Source organism: Akebia trifoliata, chromosome 10 (genome assembly GCF_017979445.1).
Source record: "Akebia trifoliata isolate Shusen 1 chromosome 10, ASM1797944v1, whole genome shotgun sequence".
Taxonomy (NCBI): Eukaryota; Viridiplantae; Streptophyta; class Magnoliopsida; order Ranunculales; family Lardizabalaceae; genus Akebia; species Akebia trifoliata.
In genome coordinates this window covers 4,377,580-4,393,983 of record NC_141384.1, presented here as the reverse complement: position 1 = coordinate 4,393,983, position 16,404 = coordinate 4,377,580, and the positions used below count along the sequence as shown (strand labels likewise).

General features: G+C 34.2%; 1 protein-coding gene across 2 annotated transcripts; it reads left to right on the top strand.

Annotated features, from left to right (window-relative positions):
* Positions 1-1,955: 1,955 nt before the first annotated feature.
* On the top strand, positions 1,956-14,387 carry LOC147392858 (uncharacterized). 2 transcript variants are annotated; one of them, XM_086455842.1, is made up of 6 exons: positions 1,956-2,144; positions 2,278-2,304; positions 2,398-2,460; positions 13,548-13,626; positions 13,928-13,977; positions 14,055-14,387. In XM_086455842.1, exons 1-5 carry the CDS (start codon positions 2,103-2,105, stop codon positions 13,975-13,977), a joined length of 261 nt encoding a protein of 86 aa, XP_086311968.1. In that variant the 5' UTR covers positions 1,956-2,102; the 3' UTR covers positions 14,055-14,387. The 2 variants fall into 2 exon arrangements, with proteins under 2 accessions (XP_086311968.1, XP_086311967.1); XM_086455841.1 differs by having other exon boundaries at positions 1,959-2,144; positions 13,928-13,973.
* The last annotated feature ends 2,017 nt before the right edge of the window (positions 14,388-16,404 follow it).

Below are 16,404 nucleotides of genomic sequence, written 5' to 3'. Positions count from 1 at the left end.
ATTGTTCATTTAAAAAAGAAAACCTTATATTAAGGTCCATCAAATAATTTTATCTGTTATTGTAGTCTTCAACATTGATATTCTATGATCTAAAAAATCTCGAGAACACTAAATGTCTGATTGCATAAGAAAAATGAGTGGGAATTTCATTTTCTATAAAAAATCACATTTTCAACGTCTAATTGATTTTTTACATGAAAAATAGATTTTCATCCTCAACTAATCCACTCAATGTTAGATTTCATTTTTCCACATAACCCCATGTAAAAATAAAATCCACCCCAAAATCAATAATACTCTTATCTTCTTCTCCCCCGCCATTGTTGACGGCTACCACCACTACCTATTGGTACCTCTATCCCTCAACCCCCTCCCTCTAATTCTCTCAACATTTCTCTCACTCTCCCACCACTCCTAATTTGACTATAACTTTGGCTCTTGAACACTACGCATGCATATGTATATATATACATATTTTCCCTTATACACTGAAATCCCTTCGTTATTTCATGGTGTTGTACTTCAAAATTTCAAGGATTTTAAGCTACATGGATTTTAATTTCCCAGGCAAGCAAACATACACATTATTTAAGAGGTAGTTGAAGCAATTTTTTTTTTTTTTTAAATTATAGAAAATTAAAGGTCTGTGACATAAGGACAAATTTGAATCAAGTAAGTTCAAAAGAATTTGACCTAGAAGGATGAATGTAACTTCAAAAGGATGTTTTGTTTTATTTTATTTTAAAGAAAAATAAGGGTTTTTGGGATTAGTTAAAGATGTCCTTTAAATAATTTTTATTACTCTAACTCTCTCAAAAAAGAAGGAAAAAAAAAAAAGACAAGGATAAGAGGCATGTTACCAATTTGAAAACATGGGTATCTCAAATATTCACCAAAATGGGATGCGTGTTTCTAAATCATCCAATAAAAAAAAACTTAGTCAAGTGTAAGGATGCCTATAGGTAGGTTTTGGTTTGGTTTCTAAGGTAGTTAGAATCAAAGCCATTATTATTATTATTATTATTGATTTCGATTTTCGTTCTAAAATAAGTGGAATCGGAATCAGATCCATCAAGAAATGTAGGCACCAGTCAATTTTAGTTCTTAAGAATTAATTATCAACTAACTACAATTTGTTCTACTAAAGATAGTAGTTAAATAAATTTTTTCAAAAATCAAAATTTTTTTCTTCTAGAAGTACTAATTCTTTTAAAAGAGAAGTCCAATTTTAAGCTCCAATACATAATTTATGAGAAAAAATTGAAGAACTTTATGTAAGATGTATTAATTTGAAAATGTTAAAAAAAACACTTAAAATTAATTATAATATAAAATGAAATGATAAAATAAATCGGTTCTAGGTGCCTACGGATACTCATTGGATGTGCTCCTAATGGTTTGATTCTATTTTAAACCCAACTCTAATTAGTACAATTAGGATTGGCATTGGATCAGTTTGGTATCAAATCTGAATTCTTGTAAACATGTACCCAATTGATTCGAATGGATTAATGAATATTTGAATTGAATCCGATCCATTTCATTTCATCCTTAATTTAAAATCGATACGAACATATGCTTTATTTTTCAATTATAGTGATAAAAAAATAAAAAATCAAATAAAATTAAAAAAAAAATCTACTTACCAACTATAAACATAAAGGGAAATAAAAAAGATTAAAATATTTTATTTATATATATTTATATAAATTAAAAATAATATATTTTTTATTAAAATATGTTTTGATTGGTTTTTTTTCAGAGTGGATTGGGATACACCGAATCCAATTTTTCATGCTTTTCATTGCGGGTTGGTTCAGACATTGGGTATATTTCGGATCATTGGCAGCCGTAGGTACAATAAATAGGAAACCCGAGCAAGGGATTTCGGTTCGGGTTGAATTCGGGTTAAATGGGTAGGCATTGACACCCCTCAGGTGGACATTGTATTGACCACGTCAGCCCTAAAAAGAGTAAGTCTGAATCTGATTCTGAACTTCAAGGCTTCGAGACTTCAGTGTTCACAGAGGGCCAATTTTTTGATCTAGGGTTTCGTTTCACATCGCTTCTGCATCGTCGAGGAGAGATCATAGCTCGCAGCCATGGCGACAACCAGAGTTCAGAGGATCATGACCCAGCCCATCGTACGGTCTATTGGGTTCATCTTCTTTACTTTTATATTCCATTCGAGTTTTTTCTCTCTCTCTTACTCTGTCTTTACTGATACTCACTTTTTTATATGTTGTGTTGTTCGTTCTGGAATGATTGTCGCTATAGAATCTCATTTTCAGGTTTCTTCAAAGCGTAAGTCCCATCATTGTTTCATCTTTTGGAGTTTGGATTCGCTGAAAATTTTCAATTTTTCTCTGATCTTTGTTTTTGTTTCATTTGATGTAGAAAGCTCGCATTCAGATTTGGCTTTTTGAGCAGAAGGACTTGAGGATTGAAGGCCGCATCATTGTAAGTTTTTATCAATTATTTTGATTTCTATTTTTTAGGGTTTGGTTTATTTTGAGTTGGTAATTGGAGAAATTCTAAAGTTTACTTAAGGTTTGTGGGTTAGCACCTCTAGTTATTGTTGTGAATGGGATGCCCAGATATTTAAAAAAAAAACAAAACAAAACAAAAACCTTAAGTGGTGATTGATAGAGAACAATATGTTAAAATTTTCTCATAAATGAAACCATTTGTTCTTCCACCTCACAGTAAGACTGTTTTTATAAATTATTATAAGAACTTGTTTTCTGGTCAGGACGAGGGTGCTAAGCACCTGAAATGCATTCAAATGAAGAAGACGAACCAGCAAGTCTGGGTTTTCTCTCATTCATATTAAAAGAGATAAATCCCTAATTTCTCATACAATCATATCCTAATGACAAGTTTACCGTTATGGATACAATGTTAATGACACATTTACCCTTATGAATATGCACAATTCTTAAGAAAAGGAAAATATTGGATACAACAATATACAAATAATGTAATATATCTAACACCCTCCCTCAAACTGATGTGGAGGGTCAACCAACACCGGTTTGTGAACAAGGAGGGAGTGACGAGCAATCGTCATAGCCTTCGTGAGTATATCGGTGATTTGATAATGAGATGGCACATAAGGAAGAGATATCACCCCAAATTGGAACTTCTTACGGATAAAATGATAATCAATTTCAATATGCTTTGTCCGCTAATGGAAGACAGGATTAGAAGCAATCTGAATAGCACTTGTGTTTTCCACACGAAGTGGAGTGGACCACTGAGATGGAAGCCAAAATCAGATAGGAGACCCCGAAGTCAAATAATCTCACCACAAATGGTAGACATAGCCCGATAGTCTACTTCTATGTTCGACTTAGAGACAATAGGTTGTTTCTTGCATTTCCAAGAGACAAGGGAAGTGCCAAGAAACACACAATAACCAGTGGTAGGACGACGAGTAAGGTGACACCCAACCCAATCACCATCCGCATAAGCTACTAAGTCCAATGGTGAAGAGGACGAAAAAAAATTAAGGAATGATCAACTATTCCACGTAAGTAACGTAGAAACCGCAAGACGACAGTCATGTGAAGAGTACGAGGTGCAACAAGAAACTGACTAACCATTTGGACAACATATGCAATAACGGGATGGGTAATTGTAAGATAGACAAGACTACCCACAAGACTCCGATAAAGATTAGGTTGCTCTAATAAGTCCCATCCTGCTTAACATAATGAACATTCAACTCCATAGGAGTCGCCACTATCCGTTGATCAGAAAAGGGAGCAAGTTGCAAAATATCTAGAGTATACCTACGTTGATTGACCAAGATACCCCGACCAGTATGAGAGACTTTTAAGCCAGGAAGTAAGTGAGATCACCCAAGTCTTTCATGTGAAAGGAGCATTGAAGTGTGTGCATAAGCTCAGAGATACCGATAGAATCATTGCTAGTCAAAAGGAGGTCATCCATATAAACCAGTAAGACTATACTACCATGAGATTAAGAACGAGTGAAGAGAGATGGATTATGGCCATTCTGCTTGAAATCAGCCTAAACTAAAACATCATGAAACCGTTGAAACCAAGCATGAGGCGCCTGTTTTAGCCCATACAAGGCCTTCTTAAGACGACAAACCATAGGAGTCGGACCCGAATTGAACCCAGGTAGATGGGCCATGTAAACAGTCTCTTGTAAGTCGCCATGAAGAAATGCATTCTTAACATCCATTTGGCGAATTGGCCAATCACAAGGGGATGCAACAAAGATCAAGGTCTGAATAATCTTCATCTTTGCCACTTGGGAAAATGTCTCATCATAATTGATGTCATACTCCTGCTTGTACCCCTGAGCAACAAGCCTGACCCTTATATATGTCAAGATTACCATCAGACTGATAGAATAAACCCACTTAACTGCCAATAACAGATTGATCTGAGCTACGAGGTAAGAGCTCCCACGTATGATTGTCTTCCCATGGCTTGGAGCTCAATTGTCATAGCATCTCACCAACACTGGTATAAGGAGGTCTAAGAATAGGAATTGGGAACAAAAATAGAATCCAAACACGAAAACATGGCTAATAAGTTGAGTCGATCAGGAGGAATAGAGGGGTGGGTAGAATGACATACCACTTGAGGAGGAGGATCAACAAAAGGTTGAGTTAGGGAGAGGTGGAGGGGGAAGGAAAGCTTTAGAAGATGGTTGACTAGTTGAACTTGAGTCAAGGGAAACACAAGAACAATGGGAATAAAAGGAAAATAGGTTAGTACAGAAGTAGAATCACTAGATGGCAAAGAAAGAGTAGGTGATTGAGAATGGAATGGGATATGTTCCACAAAGACGACATTACAAGAAATACGAACCCGATGATGTTGAGGATCATAACAACAATATCTTTTCTTAGTATCACTAATTCCTTAGTAGCTTTGTATTCACCTCCTAGATTAGAACGAAAGACCTTAATTTTCTTCTCAAATTGTGTGGCAATCATAGCAACAAATTGTTTGAATAAGGTAAACACCTGTGATTTTGAATGCATAAAGTATATCCAAGTATATCAAGAAAAATCACATAATAGCCCACTCTAGAAAGAGATAACACCGGGGAAGGCCCCCAAACATCAGTATGAACAAGATCAAGAGGAACCAAAGATCGAGAATAACTAGTAGGAAAAGGTAAACTTTTACTTTTAGACAAACGACATAAAGATCATGAAATATTTAAATCAGATTTATTTATATTGAGTTTTGTCAGATAATATTCCAAAGGAAAACAAATGCAACAAGCGATCATAATGGGAATGACCAAGCCGACAATGCCGAAGTTTCCATAATCTATTTGTCCTACGAATAACATCAGAAGATGGAGAAAAAAAACGAGAAGTAGATGTGACTAAGCTATCCAAGTCCAACATAAAGAGCTTTCCTTTCAGCTTACCCCTCCCAACTACTTTCCCCGTTGTCAAATCCTAGACAAGACAATGATCAAGAAAAAATAAGACTAAGCAGTTCTTATCAACAAGTTGACCAACAAGAATAAGATTAGTAGACAAGTGTGGCACATAAAAAACGTCAATCAAAGTAAAAGTACAATGGGGAGAAGGGGGAAAAGATAAAGAGCCAACATTGGATATAGGTAATCGAGTTCCATCAACAATTGTGATGACCTGACTCCCCATATAAGGCGAGGATTACTAGGTAAAAATCATTACCTGTCATATGATTAGAGGTGCTAGAATCAATATACCAAGGAGTAGAAGTAGAAGTACCTGAGAACCTAGTAGCAGATAAAGCTTAAGTAATTTGTTGAATCATTTGGGGAGTAAGAAATGCACCAAAGAAGACAAAGGATGTAGTGATAGCAACACTAATAAGAATAAGAGTAGAAGAAGAATCCCTAGTAGTCATATAGGCCTTTCCCTTACTCTTCTCCTTCTTCTGACACTCTTGAGTAGTATGACCACGAATACCACAAAAGCCACTAGTAGGAAAACCATAACACTTCGATGCAAAATGGCCAAGCTAGTGGCAACAAAAGCACTGAACACGGGCATATCTCGTTGCATGGGGCGAGGGGTGGAGACAAGTAGGGCATTATTGGAAGAACCTGGTGTAGAAAAGATACTGGAGAGAACCTCTAGCTATTTTTTTTCTTTTTTGCAATAAGGTCTTATATAATAGTACTCATAATAGGAAGATGAGTGCGATATAATAAAGCTGCCCGACAAGGCTCAAACTCCAGTTGCAACTTCATAAAAAATTATCGAACACAAGTATGCTCACGAAAGTTTGAAAAATAGGCATTGCAATAGTAGGAATCCCAGGTTTCATCTTTGTCATTTCAGGCTAGATGCTAACAATGGCATTATAAAATGCCTGAATAGTGCGATCCCCTTGTGTAAGCTAAGTTAAGTCATGTTCAAGCCGATAGAGTTGAGCTTCATTACTCTGTTGATGTATGGTTTGGAGATGTGTCCTCATGGCTCAAGTAGTCTTATGTGGGGTTCGACCCACAACAATGATCTTGTTGATTGAATCCAAATCCAAGTCACAAGTCATCCATTTTTCATTCGCTAGTCATCCATGGCTTTTGAGTTCGAAGGGTCGGGAGGTGGGGAAGTGTTGTCAATCATGCCCCATATACAAATACCCTCCAAAAAACTTTGAAAATGAATGGCCCAAAGACCATAATTGGTGCCATCAAAGAAACAACACGGGGCTGCATGATGCGAAAGGTCAATGTTTGTCATGATGCAAAAAAAGAGCGAGACTAGGGCTTATGATTCAATGCCTAGGTTAAGAACTCCCAATACACTGATAGGAGACGAGACTGACACCAAAGGAGAGATAAAATTGATATTGATATATGCATCCAAGAACTCAAAATCAACTGAAATCTAGGAAAGAAAAGATATCCAAGCTGAATGAGGGGTAAAAAGGGTGAATAAAATATCTAAGGATGCAACTTCAAACCCCCCCCCCCCCCCCCCCTTTTTTTTTTATCTCACAAACCACAACCTCTATAACATGAGAATAGAGAGGAAAAAAAAGTGTAACCTCACCACTTAAAACATTCTCCACTAGTGACAATCAAGAGAAAAAAAAATTGGATATGATTATCTATGAATCCCAAAAAAAAAATCAATGGCAGCACCTGAATCAAAAGCTTACAAGTCATGACAATGGAAGCACTATGGTGGAGATCCATTAACCGATTGCCGAGGAGTGAGAATTACCGCTCTGATACCATATTAGAGCACCTGAAATGCACTCAAATGAAGAAGACAAACTATCAAGTTTGGGTTTACTCTCATTCGTATTGCAAGAGCTAAAGCCCTAATTTGTCTCATACAATCATATCCTAATGACAAGTTTACCCTTATGGATACGATGACACATTTACCCTTATGAATATGTACAATTCTAAAGAAAAGGAAAATATTGGATACAACGATATACAAATCATGTAATATATCCACCTAAGGGAAGACAAATTGGTGCACTTTCATGTGAGAGATATAGAAGTCCTACCAATTACCAAACAATAAAGGCTGTGACCTCTTAGTCTTCCTTTTCCATTGATGATCTCATGAGATAGTTGTCTCGGGTTGCTACTAAATCTTGGAAAAAATCAATTTGCTACTTGCTCACATTTTAGCTTGTCTTAGGTGCTTCTAGTTGCATTATATTTTTTAAGATTCTTGTCTTTTTAATTATTTGCTTGTTAGCGAGGGATCAATATTGGATTTATGCATTGTAAAGATCCTTGATTGATCGATACGGAAATAAGTGAGAAATGTATTACATAACTATGACTCTAACAAAATAAGATTGGATTTATTCTTTTTTTTTTTATAAGTAAGATTGGATTTATTCTTGATGATTGATTACATGAACCATAATATGATTTATATAAAAACAATCCTAACAAGAGATAAAATTTGATCTCTTCAAATCTAATCTTATTTTAAACTAGTCCTATCTAATCTCTATGAAAATATGATAAAAGTGTCTGGCATGACACCTTATTACGATGCTTCATAACTTGATACTGTAACATCCTTCCTCAAACTCATGGTGATTAACGAGCATTATGAGTTTACTAAAGTCAATTGGCTCAATGTAATTGGTGATGAAGAATCACTTACAGCTAGGTGTATGTTATTGAAGTGCTTTTTTGTTTTGTCATGTCTATTGTTGATGAGAGAACAATTGCATTATGAGTAACCAAGAACATTTTGTTGAAGTTCGTTTCACTCTATCATATATAATTTGACAATGAGATAAACAATTGCATTATAAGTGTTTGCATGAGAAAAAAGATGTATCAAAATATCTAAAATATGAAGAACAAGTAACTCTATTCCAATATATCTTATATTGAGCAATGATATGTTTAAGCTTAACCAAAACCTCTTATCTTTTAATAAAAATATGCAAATGAATTTTATGGGCCAAGTTGAGCATAATCATGGAAGATTCAGAATAGATAGGGAGCTTGATCATTGTAGATTCAGAGGATATTTTGAAAGGGAACTTGATCATAAAGGACTCAAAAGAATTTTGAATAGATAACTTGATCATTATAGATTTAGAGGTTCTTCAAGTTAAGATTAGCTTAATCACTAGTGATCCAAAGGCTTTTTGGGATACTGATATTCTGGTTCATAAGAAATCCTTAGATTTTTTTTCAAAGAAGGATAACTCTTAGACTCTTAAGGGCTTGAGATGGATCCATATGGTTACATGAATTCTCTTAAAAAAGGGTTTCAAGGTGTTGGACACAAATTTTTTTTTAAGGAAAGAGACAAGATGGACGTTCCTTTGAAGGTTTGATCTTCCATTGTTGGCAAAGTGAAAGAGATTGTACCCTAAAGTATATAGGGAAAATTGGTAAGATTTCAAATGAACCTAGGGTCGGTGCTAGCTACAACAAAATGCTTGGATAGCAATGCACTAATGACACTGGATCTCTCTTTCTCTCTATTTCTCTTTCTTATTTTTATGATGTTTGCAAAGAGGAAAAGAGGTGGTTTTCTCACCAATTCCAATACTGAGATGCATTTGGGAGATTGAGAGATATCCAACAACATGATTAGGTGGTCGGTGGTCATGTATTAAAGGAGATCATTTGTACACTTGTTATTTGATGAAAAGCCCTTTTGGATGTTGTCTTGGAGCTTATGGATGGGTCTCACTTAATAAAGTTAAGAGAGTTGCAGATTTGTGTAAGAGTGTTCATTAGATTTGTAGGATAAGATCGATCATGATATAGTCTCCATGTGCTAGTCGCTCGCGCTAGTGTTAATGGGAACTCGACAAAGATGATGATTTGTGGTTGTTTCTGCGAATTAAATGACCTTTGTTTATAGTAAGGTTGTTAGATGTGCGGATGAAGGTTGCATAATGGTTTTGCAAATGTTTGAAGTAATACCTATTAGAAAAAGAAATGGCTGTTTGCACCTTCTATGGAATGTCAACTGACAAGATTGCCCTCTCAAGAGAGGTTTTTTTGGAACTTAGTACCCTATGCTATTTTTGGAGCCTATGAAAAGAAAGAAGTGGAAGAATCTTTGACGGGAAAGAGTCCCCCTCTTCAAGAAGTCATTTTTTCTATTATGGGTTTTATCTTTTATTGGTGTAAACAAAATAAAGAGTTTAGGGTTGGGGGTTGGGCTTCTCTTTTGATCATTTTTTATTTAGGTGGGATCTTGTGAGTGATAAAAGATTGTAGTGTTTATATTCTTGTTTTTTGAGGCCACCTTGTCCTTTCTTAATAAAAATTTTCTTATCGAGAGAGAGAGAGAGAGAGAGAGAGAGAGACTAATCTACGATAGAATGCGAAAAATAAAATTTGATTTAATCTTAATGATTGATAACGTGAACCCTAATATGATAAAATATAAATTATAACAAGAATTAACTCTAAAAAGAAGAAAGAAAAACCTTAAAGGTTTCTTTTATACAAAAATATCATTGTCCCAAAGATCCTTTGAATCCTTAACAATCAAGCTTGTATTAGTTTAAAGGGGAAATTTAAAAAAAAAAAAAAAAAAACCAAAAAAAAAAATTATTTATTAAAAAAAATCAAAATTTAATGAAATTCGAAATGGGAACCTTGTTTGGCCCTTAAAAGGTTAAACAATTTCTCTCTCCTCACTTCACTGTTAATTCGATTATTTATACATAAAAAAATTCGAAGTTTCGGCCATTAAAGGGTTGAAACCTAACGTTGAAAAAAGAATTAAAAAAGAATTTAAAATAGGAGAAAATTTCGGTCCTTAAAGGGTTGAAATTTTCTCTCCTCCACGTATTTAAATAATATTAAATATTAAATATAAATATTTCGTTAAATATTAAATATTCCGAAAAAATAAAATAGGAGAAATTTTGTCTTTCCCCCACCTCTTATTGACCACTGACATTCATCAATTTTTTCCAACCGAACCTCCTCCATTGTCATCTTCTTCATCTTGTTCTTCTTCTTCTTCTATCTAAGGTAATTTTTAGATCGTGATTATCTTCATTGCATATCATCTAAAGATCATACTTTACTCTTAAGATCTTAAGAGATTAAGATCTTGATCTTATGATCAAAATCGAAATTCGGTTCTTGATCTTATGATAAGATATTGATCTCATGATCATTACTAAGTGGTGAGCTCAACATTAAGTTTAAAAGTGGTGAACTCATCACTAAGTAGTGAGCTCAATGCTAAGTGGTGAGCTCAACACTAAGTTAAAAAGTGGTAAACTTAACAGTAAGTGATGAGCTCATTACTAAATGGTGAGCTCAACGCTAAGTTAAAAAGTGGTGAACTTAACACTAAGTGGTGAGCTCAACACTATGTTAAAAAGTAGTGAACTCAATAGTAAGATCAAGATCTTGATCTCTTAAAATCTTAAGAGTGAAGTATGATCTTTAGATGATATGCAGTGAAGATGATCACGATCTAAAAGTTACCTTAGATAGAAGAAGATGACAATGGAGGAGGTTCGGTTGGAAAAAATTGACGAATGTCGGTGGTCAATGGGAGGTGGGGGAAAGAGGAAATTTCTCTCACCTCTTTAATTTTTTCGGAATATTTAATATTTAACGAAATATTTATATTTAATATTATTTAAATATGTGGATGAGAGAAAATTTCAGCCCTTTAAGGGCCGAACAAGGTTCCCATTTCGAATTTCATTGAATTTTGATTTTTTTTAACAAATAATTTTTATTTTTGGTTTTTTTTGATAATTTCCCTTAGTTTAAAAAACCTCCAAATCTATAATGATTAACTTCTTAATTCAAAATCCTCTAAATCCTTCGTGATCAAGCTCTTTTTTAAACCTTTCAAAAGAACATTTAAGTCCATAGGATCAAGCTCCCTCTAATTTTGAGCCATTTGAGTTTGGCATGATCATGTTCATCTTTTAATTAAAATCTTACAGGTTTTAGTCAAAGCCTAAATCGATTATGACCCAATATGAGACTTATTTGAGTAAAATTATTCGCGCCTCCTATTATACAAATTTGGATACATCTTTTTCCTCAGGCAAACACTCATAGTACAATTGTTTATCTAATCGGTAGTACACATGAAAAAGCAAAGTGAACTTCAACAACATGCAGCTGGCTACAAACTATTATGAAGCATTGTAATAAGATGTACTACGATACTACGTATCATATTTTCAGATATTAGATAATATTATTTTATGATATAATTGAATTTGAAGAGATAAAGTTTATGTCTCGTTAGGGTTTGTTCTTTATATAAACCTTATTAGGACTCATGTAATCAATAATCAAGAACAAATATTATTTTTTCACTATTGGGTGGCATCTATTGTCCTTGTGGGATCCTTCGTGTGAATGCATCTAGAAATGTTGACTAGTAATATGCTCACGTTATTTTGGCCTCAAGGAGTAAGTAGTGAGAATTACTAGTGGAATTTCTACACGAAGAGCATCCATTCTTTTAGTCTAAAAGACCAGGTCTCTTCCTTTATTTTTTTTTTCACTTAAGCCTGTTCTTGTATTGTCTTTTGCAATATGATTGTAATTTCCTCTAGCTTGCTGAAATGCATGATATACGTAATAGTCAGATGTGGAATCCTTTATCTGTTCGATATATGCTCGTTTCTATTGTCCAAGATTCCACCTGTGAATCCCATCTATGGACTATGGGCATCATTACATGATTTATGTTGCTCTCCTTTTTATTTAAAAAGGTGATCTGATGTGGTTAGGGTCTTTGAAAATTTTATTCTTGATAGAGATGACATATAAGTTGTAGTGATCCTATCCAAAATTACCCGCAACGCACCTTATTGAATGCGTCCAACCCTTCCAGAACTTTGCAGATTTAGAATATCTACAAGTGCACCATTTAAGGACTGTTTTTATTTATTTATTTTTAATTTTTAAGGAGTACATCTAATGTGAAACAAGAAAAAGAAAATTAGTTTGAGATGCTTTAAGAATACATCATTCATGGAGTGTTTTTGCATAAACCAATCCATGATTTGGTTTGTTTGTTTTTTCATTTATAAGGAGTAGATGTAATATGTGACAAGATAAGATAAAGAAAACTGGTTTGAGATGGTTTGGCCATGTGCAACGAGCACCTGTGAGGTGGAAAGTCAAAAATGGATGTGGATATAGGTAGTCAAAAAGGAATTTAAGGCATCTATGTTCTGGAATGGTATTACCCTTATAGAATGAAATTAGTGTGTAGGATTTGGGTAGCTAACCCCAAATTATTTGGAGGAGTTTGTATGCTAATCATGTCAAAGGCAATAATGATAAAGAGTTACCTCTCATTAAATATGGAAAAATATTCTTGTATGAGACCGGGCAATGGGTTTGTTTATATTTTAACTCCCCATTCATAATTTATGTCTGTATTATAGGTGATATCAGAATAAATTTTTCCTTGGGTTGTAGAGCAGAACATGATGGAATTTTAGATTTTTGATCAATAGTAAAGCATCAAAATTCATGATTTGAGTGGCATGTTTACGAGTATTTGAAGTATAAAAATTCGTTTATTACAGAAAGCCTCATTTTTTAGTTGGTTTCCACATAATGAAAGGGATTGATAAATCACTTGAAATGGAGATTGAAGGAGAAGCTTCTAATCTGAATTCAGAAAAATATTTTTTGTTGAATTTTGGAGAAAAAGAAAAGAATATTTGTACATATCTAAGCATGTAATACATTAACATGCATTCAAATCGCTGATGTTTATATATTCTTCTGGGCTTTCTGAGGAAAACCATTAAATATAATTAATCCTGGATTTGTTTCCCTAGACTATACCACCTTGTTAATCCTGCAATCAAGCAATTTTACCATGAAGTTTGCAACATGAAATCACTATTTATCCTTTTAGAATTAACTTTCCTACTATATGTGGATGTACTATTACTTTTTTTGTTTTTGTAATAGTTAGTTATTGCGACCAAATCCTTAGGGTTGTCTTATTCAACATAAAAAAGAATTTCTCCCTTTAGAAGTGTGTATGATTCGTGTCTACAAATGTGAATTTCCAGATTTTTTTTTTGGTTTTGTAGGGGTTTGATGAATACATGAATTTGGTTCTGGAAGAAGCTGAAGAGGTCAACATCAAGAAAAAGACCAGAAAGCCATTAGGTGGGTGATGATAACATAATTCTTACCATTTTGTTTTCTAGTCTCTTTTTTTTTTTTTTTTTTCCCTTTCGCCTTTTTTTTGGTTAAGTCGTGATAAATTGGTGCCCCCTTCTGACCTACGCTCCCATCACAGAACCGTAGATCATTTGCATCGGGATACACAAGAAAAAGATTTATGGTTCTGCATATCCCGAGGCAAATGATCTTACAGTTCTGTGATGGGGGCGTATGTCAGAAGGGGGGGCATCAGAAAATCATTTTTCTTTTTGGTTTATTCTGAAATGGATGACCACTTGTTCAGGGAGGATTCTTTTGAAGGGAGACAACATCACACTAATGCAGAATACGTAAGTGAGTTGAAAAATATTTCCCCACTCTCTCTTCTTTCTTTCTGTTCCAATTACAAATTCTTCTTTTATGATATTCAGGGGCAAATGATGATGATCAGTTTGGTGCTATCGTGTGAAAATCTGTAGTCGGGGTGCACATTACTCTCTTTTAGAATATGTAGAAGGGCAATTTTCTATGACTATCTTTTGTTTCACTTTAGATATCCCATGTAATCGTGAAAAGCTCTTACAAAAATGATTATAAAACTCAGTTATACATATCAGTACTAGTCTGTTTTCTTGTTTTGTTCTGATTATGGAGTAATTTTGTTCCAAATCCAAACCGAGTAGTTCAAAATAGGTGTTATTTGTATACAAGATACTTCATTTTCGTCAACTCTTGAATATCTAGTAAACAAACTTCATGTTGCTTGTCTTGTGGTTATTGGCTGAGGTTGGCTAAGATTAAGATCTCATCTTATCGCTTGGAGTTCGCCCAACATTATTTGCCTTACTATGACTTCATTTGGTAATCTGTCTCTCACCTGCCATTTTTGTGAGTTTTATACTTTCTGTCTTCACTCGTTCATATCATCATCATCTATGCTTTGTCCAAAAATTTGGGTCCCGCAGATCGAAACTCCCTTAACTTTTGTATTAAAAAAAGGGAATAATCTTGGGTTACAAAAGTAAAAACCATGCTCATTTTCATCAATGGCATCTTTTAGAGGGCATTTTGTTTGAATAGTCTTGTTCTAAGCCCAATATAATGGCTTTGTCAAGAGTCAAAATCTTTGCTGCTTCAATGTACATAAATTACATATTTCCCGAGAAAATACCATTTGGTAATAATTCCAACCATATAATTTAGACGGCATTTTGTTTGGATGGTTAGGTTCTGATTTTGGATTGTCATAATCAAATACATGAATTGTTTGTTATACAGAGAATTTCATTTGGCTACTCAATTTCTAAGAACCAGTTTCAGAATCTAGAATCGAAATCTTCTTTTCTAGATCTTATTTACGCAATATTATATTCCTTCAGTGAAAATATGTCACTTTAGTGCGACAGATTCTAAAATTGTAAGATGCGCTAAAATTGTAAGATGCCACGCGCATCGTATCCAATTTTTGCCCAATTTCTGATTCTGATCATGGAGAAATTACTTTTGTAATCTAAACCAAATGTAACATCGGATAATAGAATCCGATTATAGATTTTAACCAAAAAAAAAAAAAGCAGATTAATCTTTATAGGTAAGTTTTTAGATCAAAAGTTACCTTTACCACCAACATACATGACAAATACAGGAATGATAAAAAATTCAGGTGGGAAATCTCTCAAAGGAGACATTCTTCTCCAAGTACACATTGAAATGGGTTTTGGCAATCTATTTCCATTTCACAACAACTTTATCAAGAGTTGCATATATTCCCTCAAAGATATCACAGCGTAAGTTTTTATCCTACCTTGTATACTTCGTTTTCAACTTTTTTCTTGTCCCTCAACTTGTTAAAAGAAAGGCCACCTATCAAATAATCACAAAAAAACATAATAATAATAAAAAACAATTCCCGATTCTTATAACTTACAGCACAACTTGTTACAAAGCGCAAATTGACGAGTGCTCATCTTTCACATCCAAACCATTTGATGAGTGCACCCAAGACATTTATGCAAAAAAGCAATCCTCAATCTTGACTTTTCCTTCATCAGTTTAGAAAAAAAAAAAAGAAGAAAAAAACAGATGCTCATCTGTTAGGGTGAGAAAAAACACCTCAAAGATGAAATGATATCTCTAATTATTCCTTTTCTGCTTGATGATGCGTGGGAATCATACACAACATATGGTCATCAATTTGAACTAGTCATCTAATTCTGCTAAAACCCTCAGCAAATTCAAACCCATTCTATACTAATCAAATTATAGCATAGGTTCAATTAAACAACAAAAGCTAGGTAACTTTGGTTTGGACACAATAACTCCAAAGCTTTCATTTACTAAGAACCATTCTATAAGGCAATTAACTCCTAAATCAAATGGTCTTATTATTAAACAAAATAAGAGTAAAAAAATTTGAAATTGGTTGATTGTAACAGCCCAACAGCCCATTGAAGAATGATAGAAGCTCTCAGATTAAAATGACCCACATTTAGTGGAGAGTGACTATAATGTGTATAGCATCGGTGCCTGCTCGTTGCCCTTTCGTCCTCAGCTAGCATGGTGAAAGCGATCACACTATCATGCTGTCGACCCACAGAGGGAACAAGTGCTCAGCCTTTCTTCTGTTTGGACTCTATGCATTATGATAAGGAACATGATGGAAAATATTAAATTTTAGCTCTTTCAAGAGAATACCAAGTAAGAAGTGGCACTCAATGTACCATTGAGTTACTGACACACTATCCACCTCTTCGGTGATGTCCTTTTGAGTACATATATGCC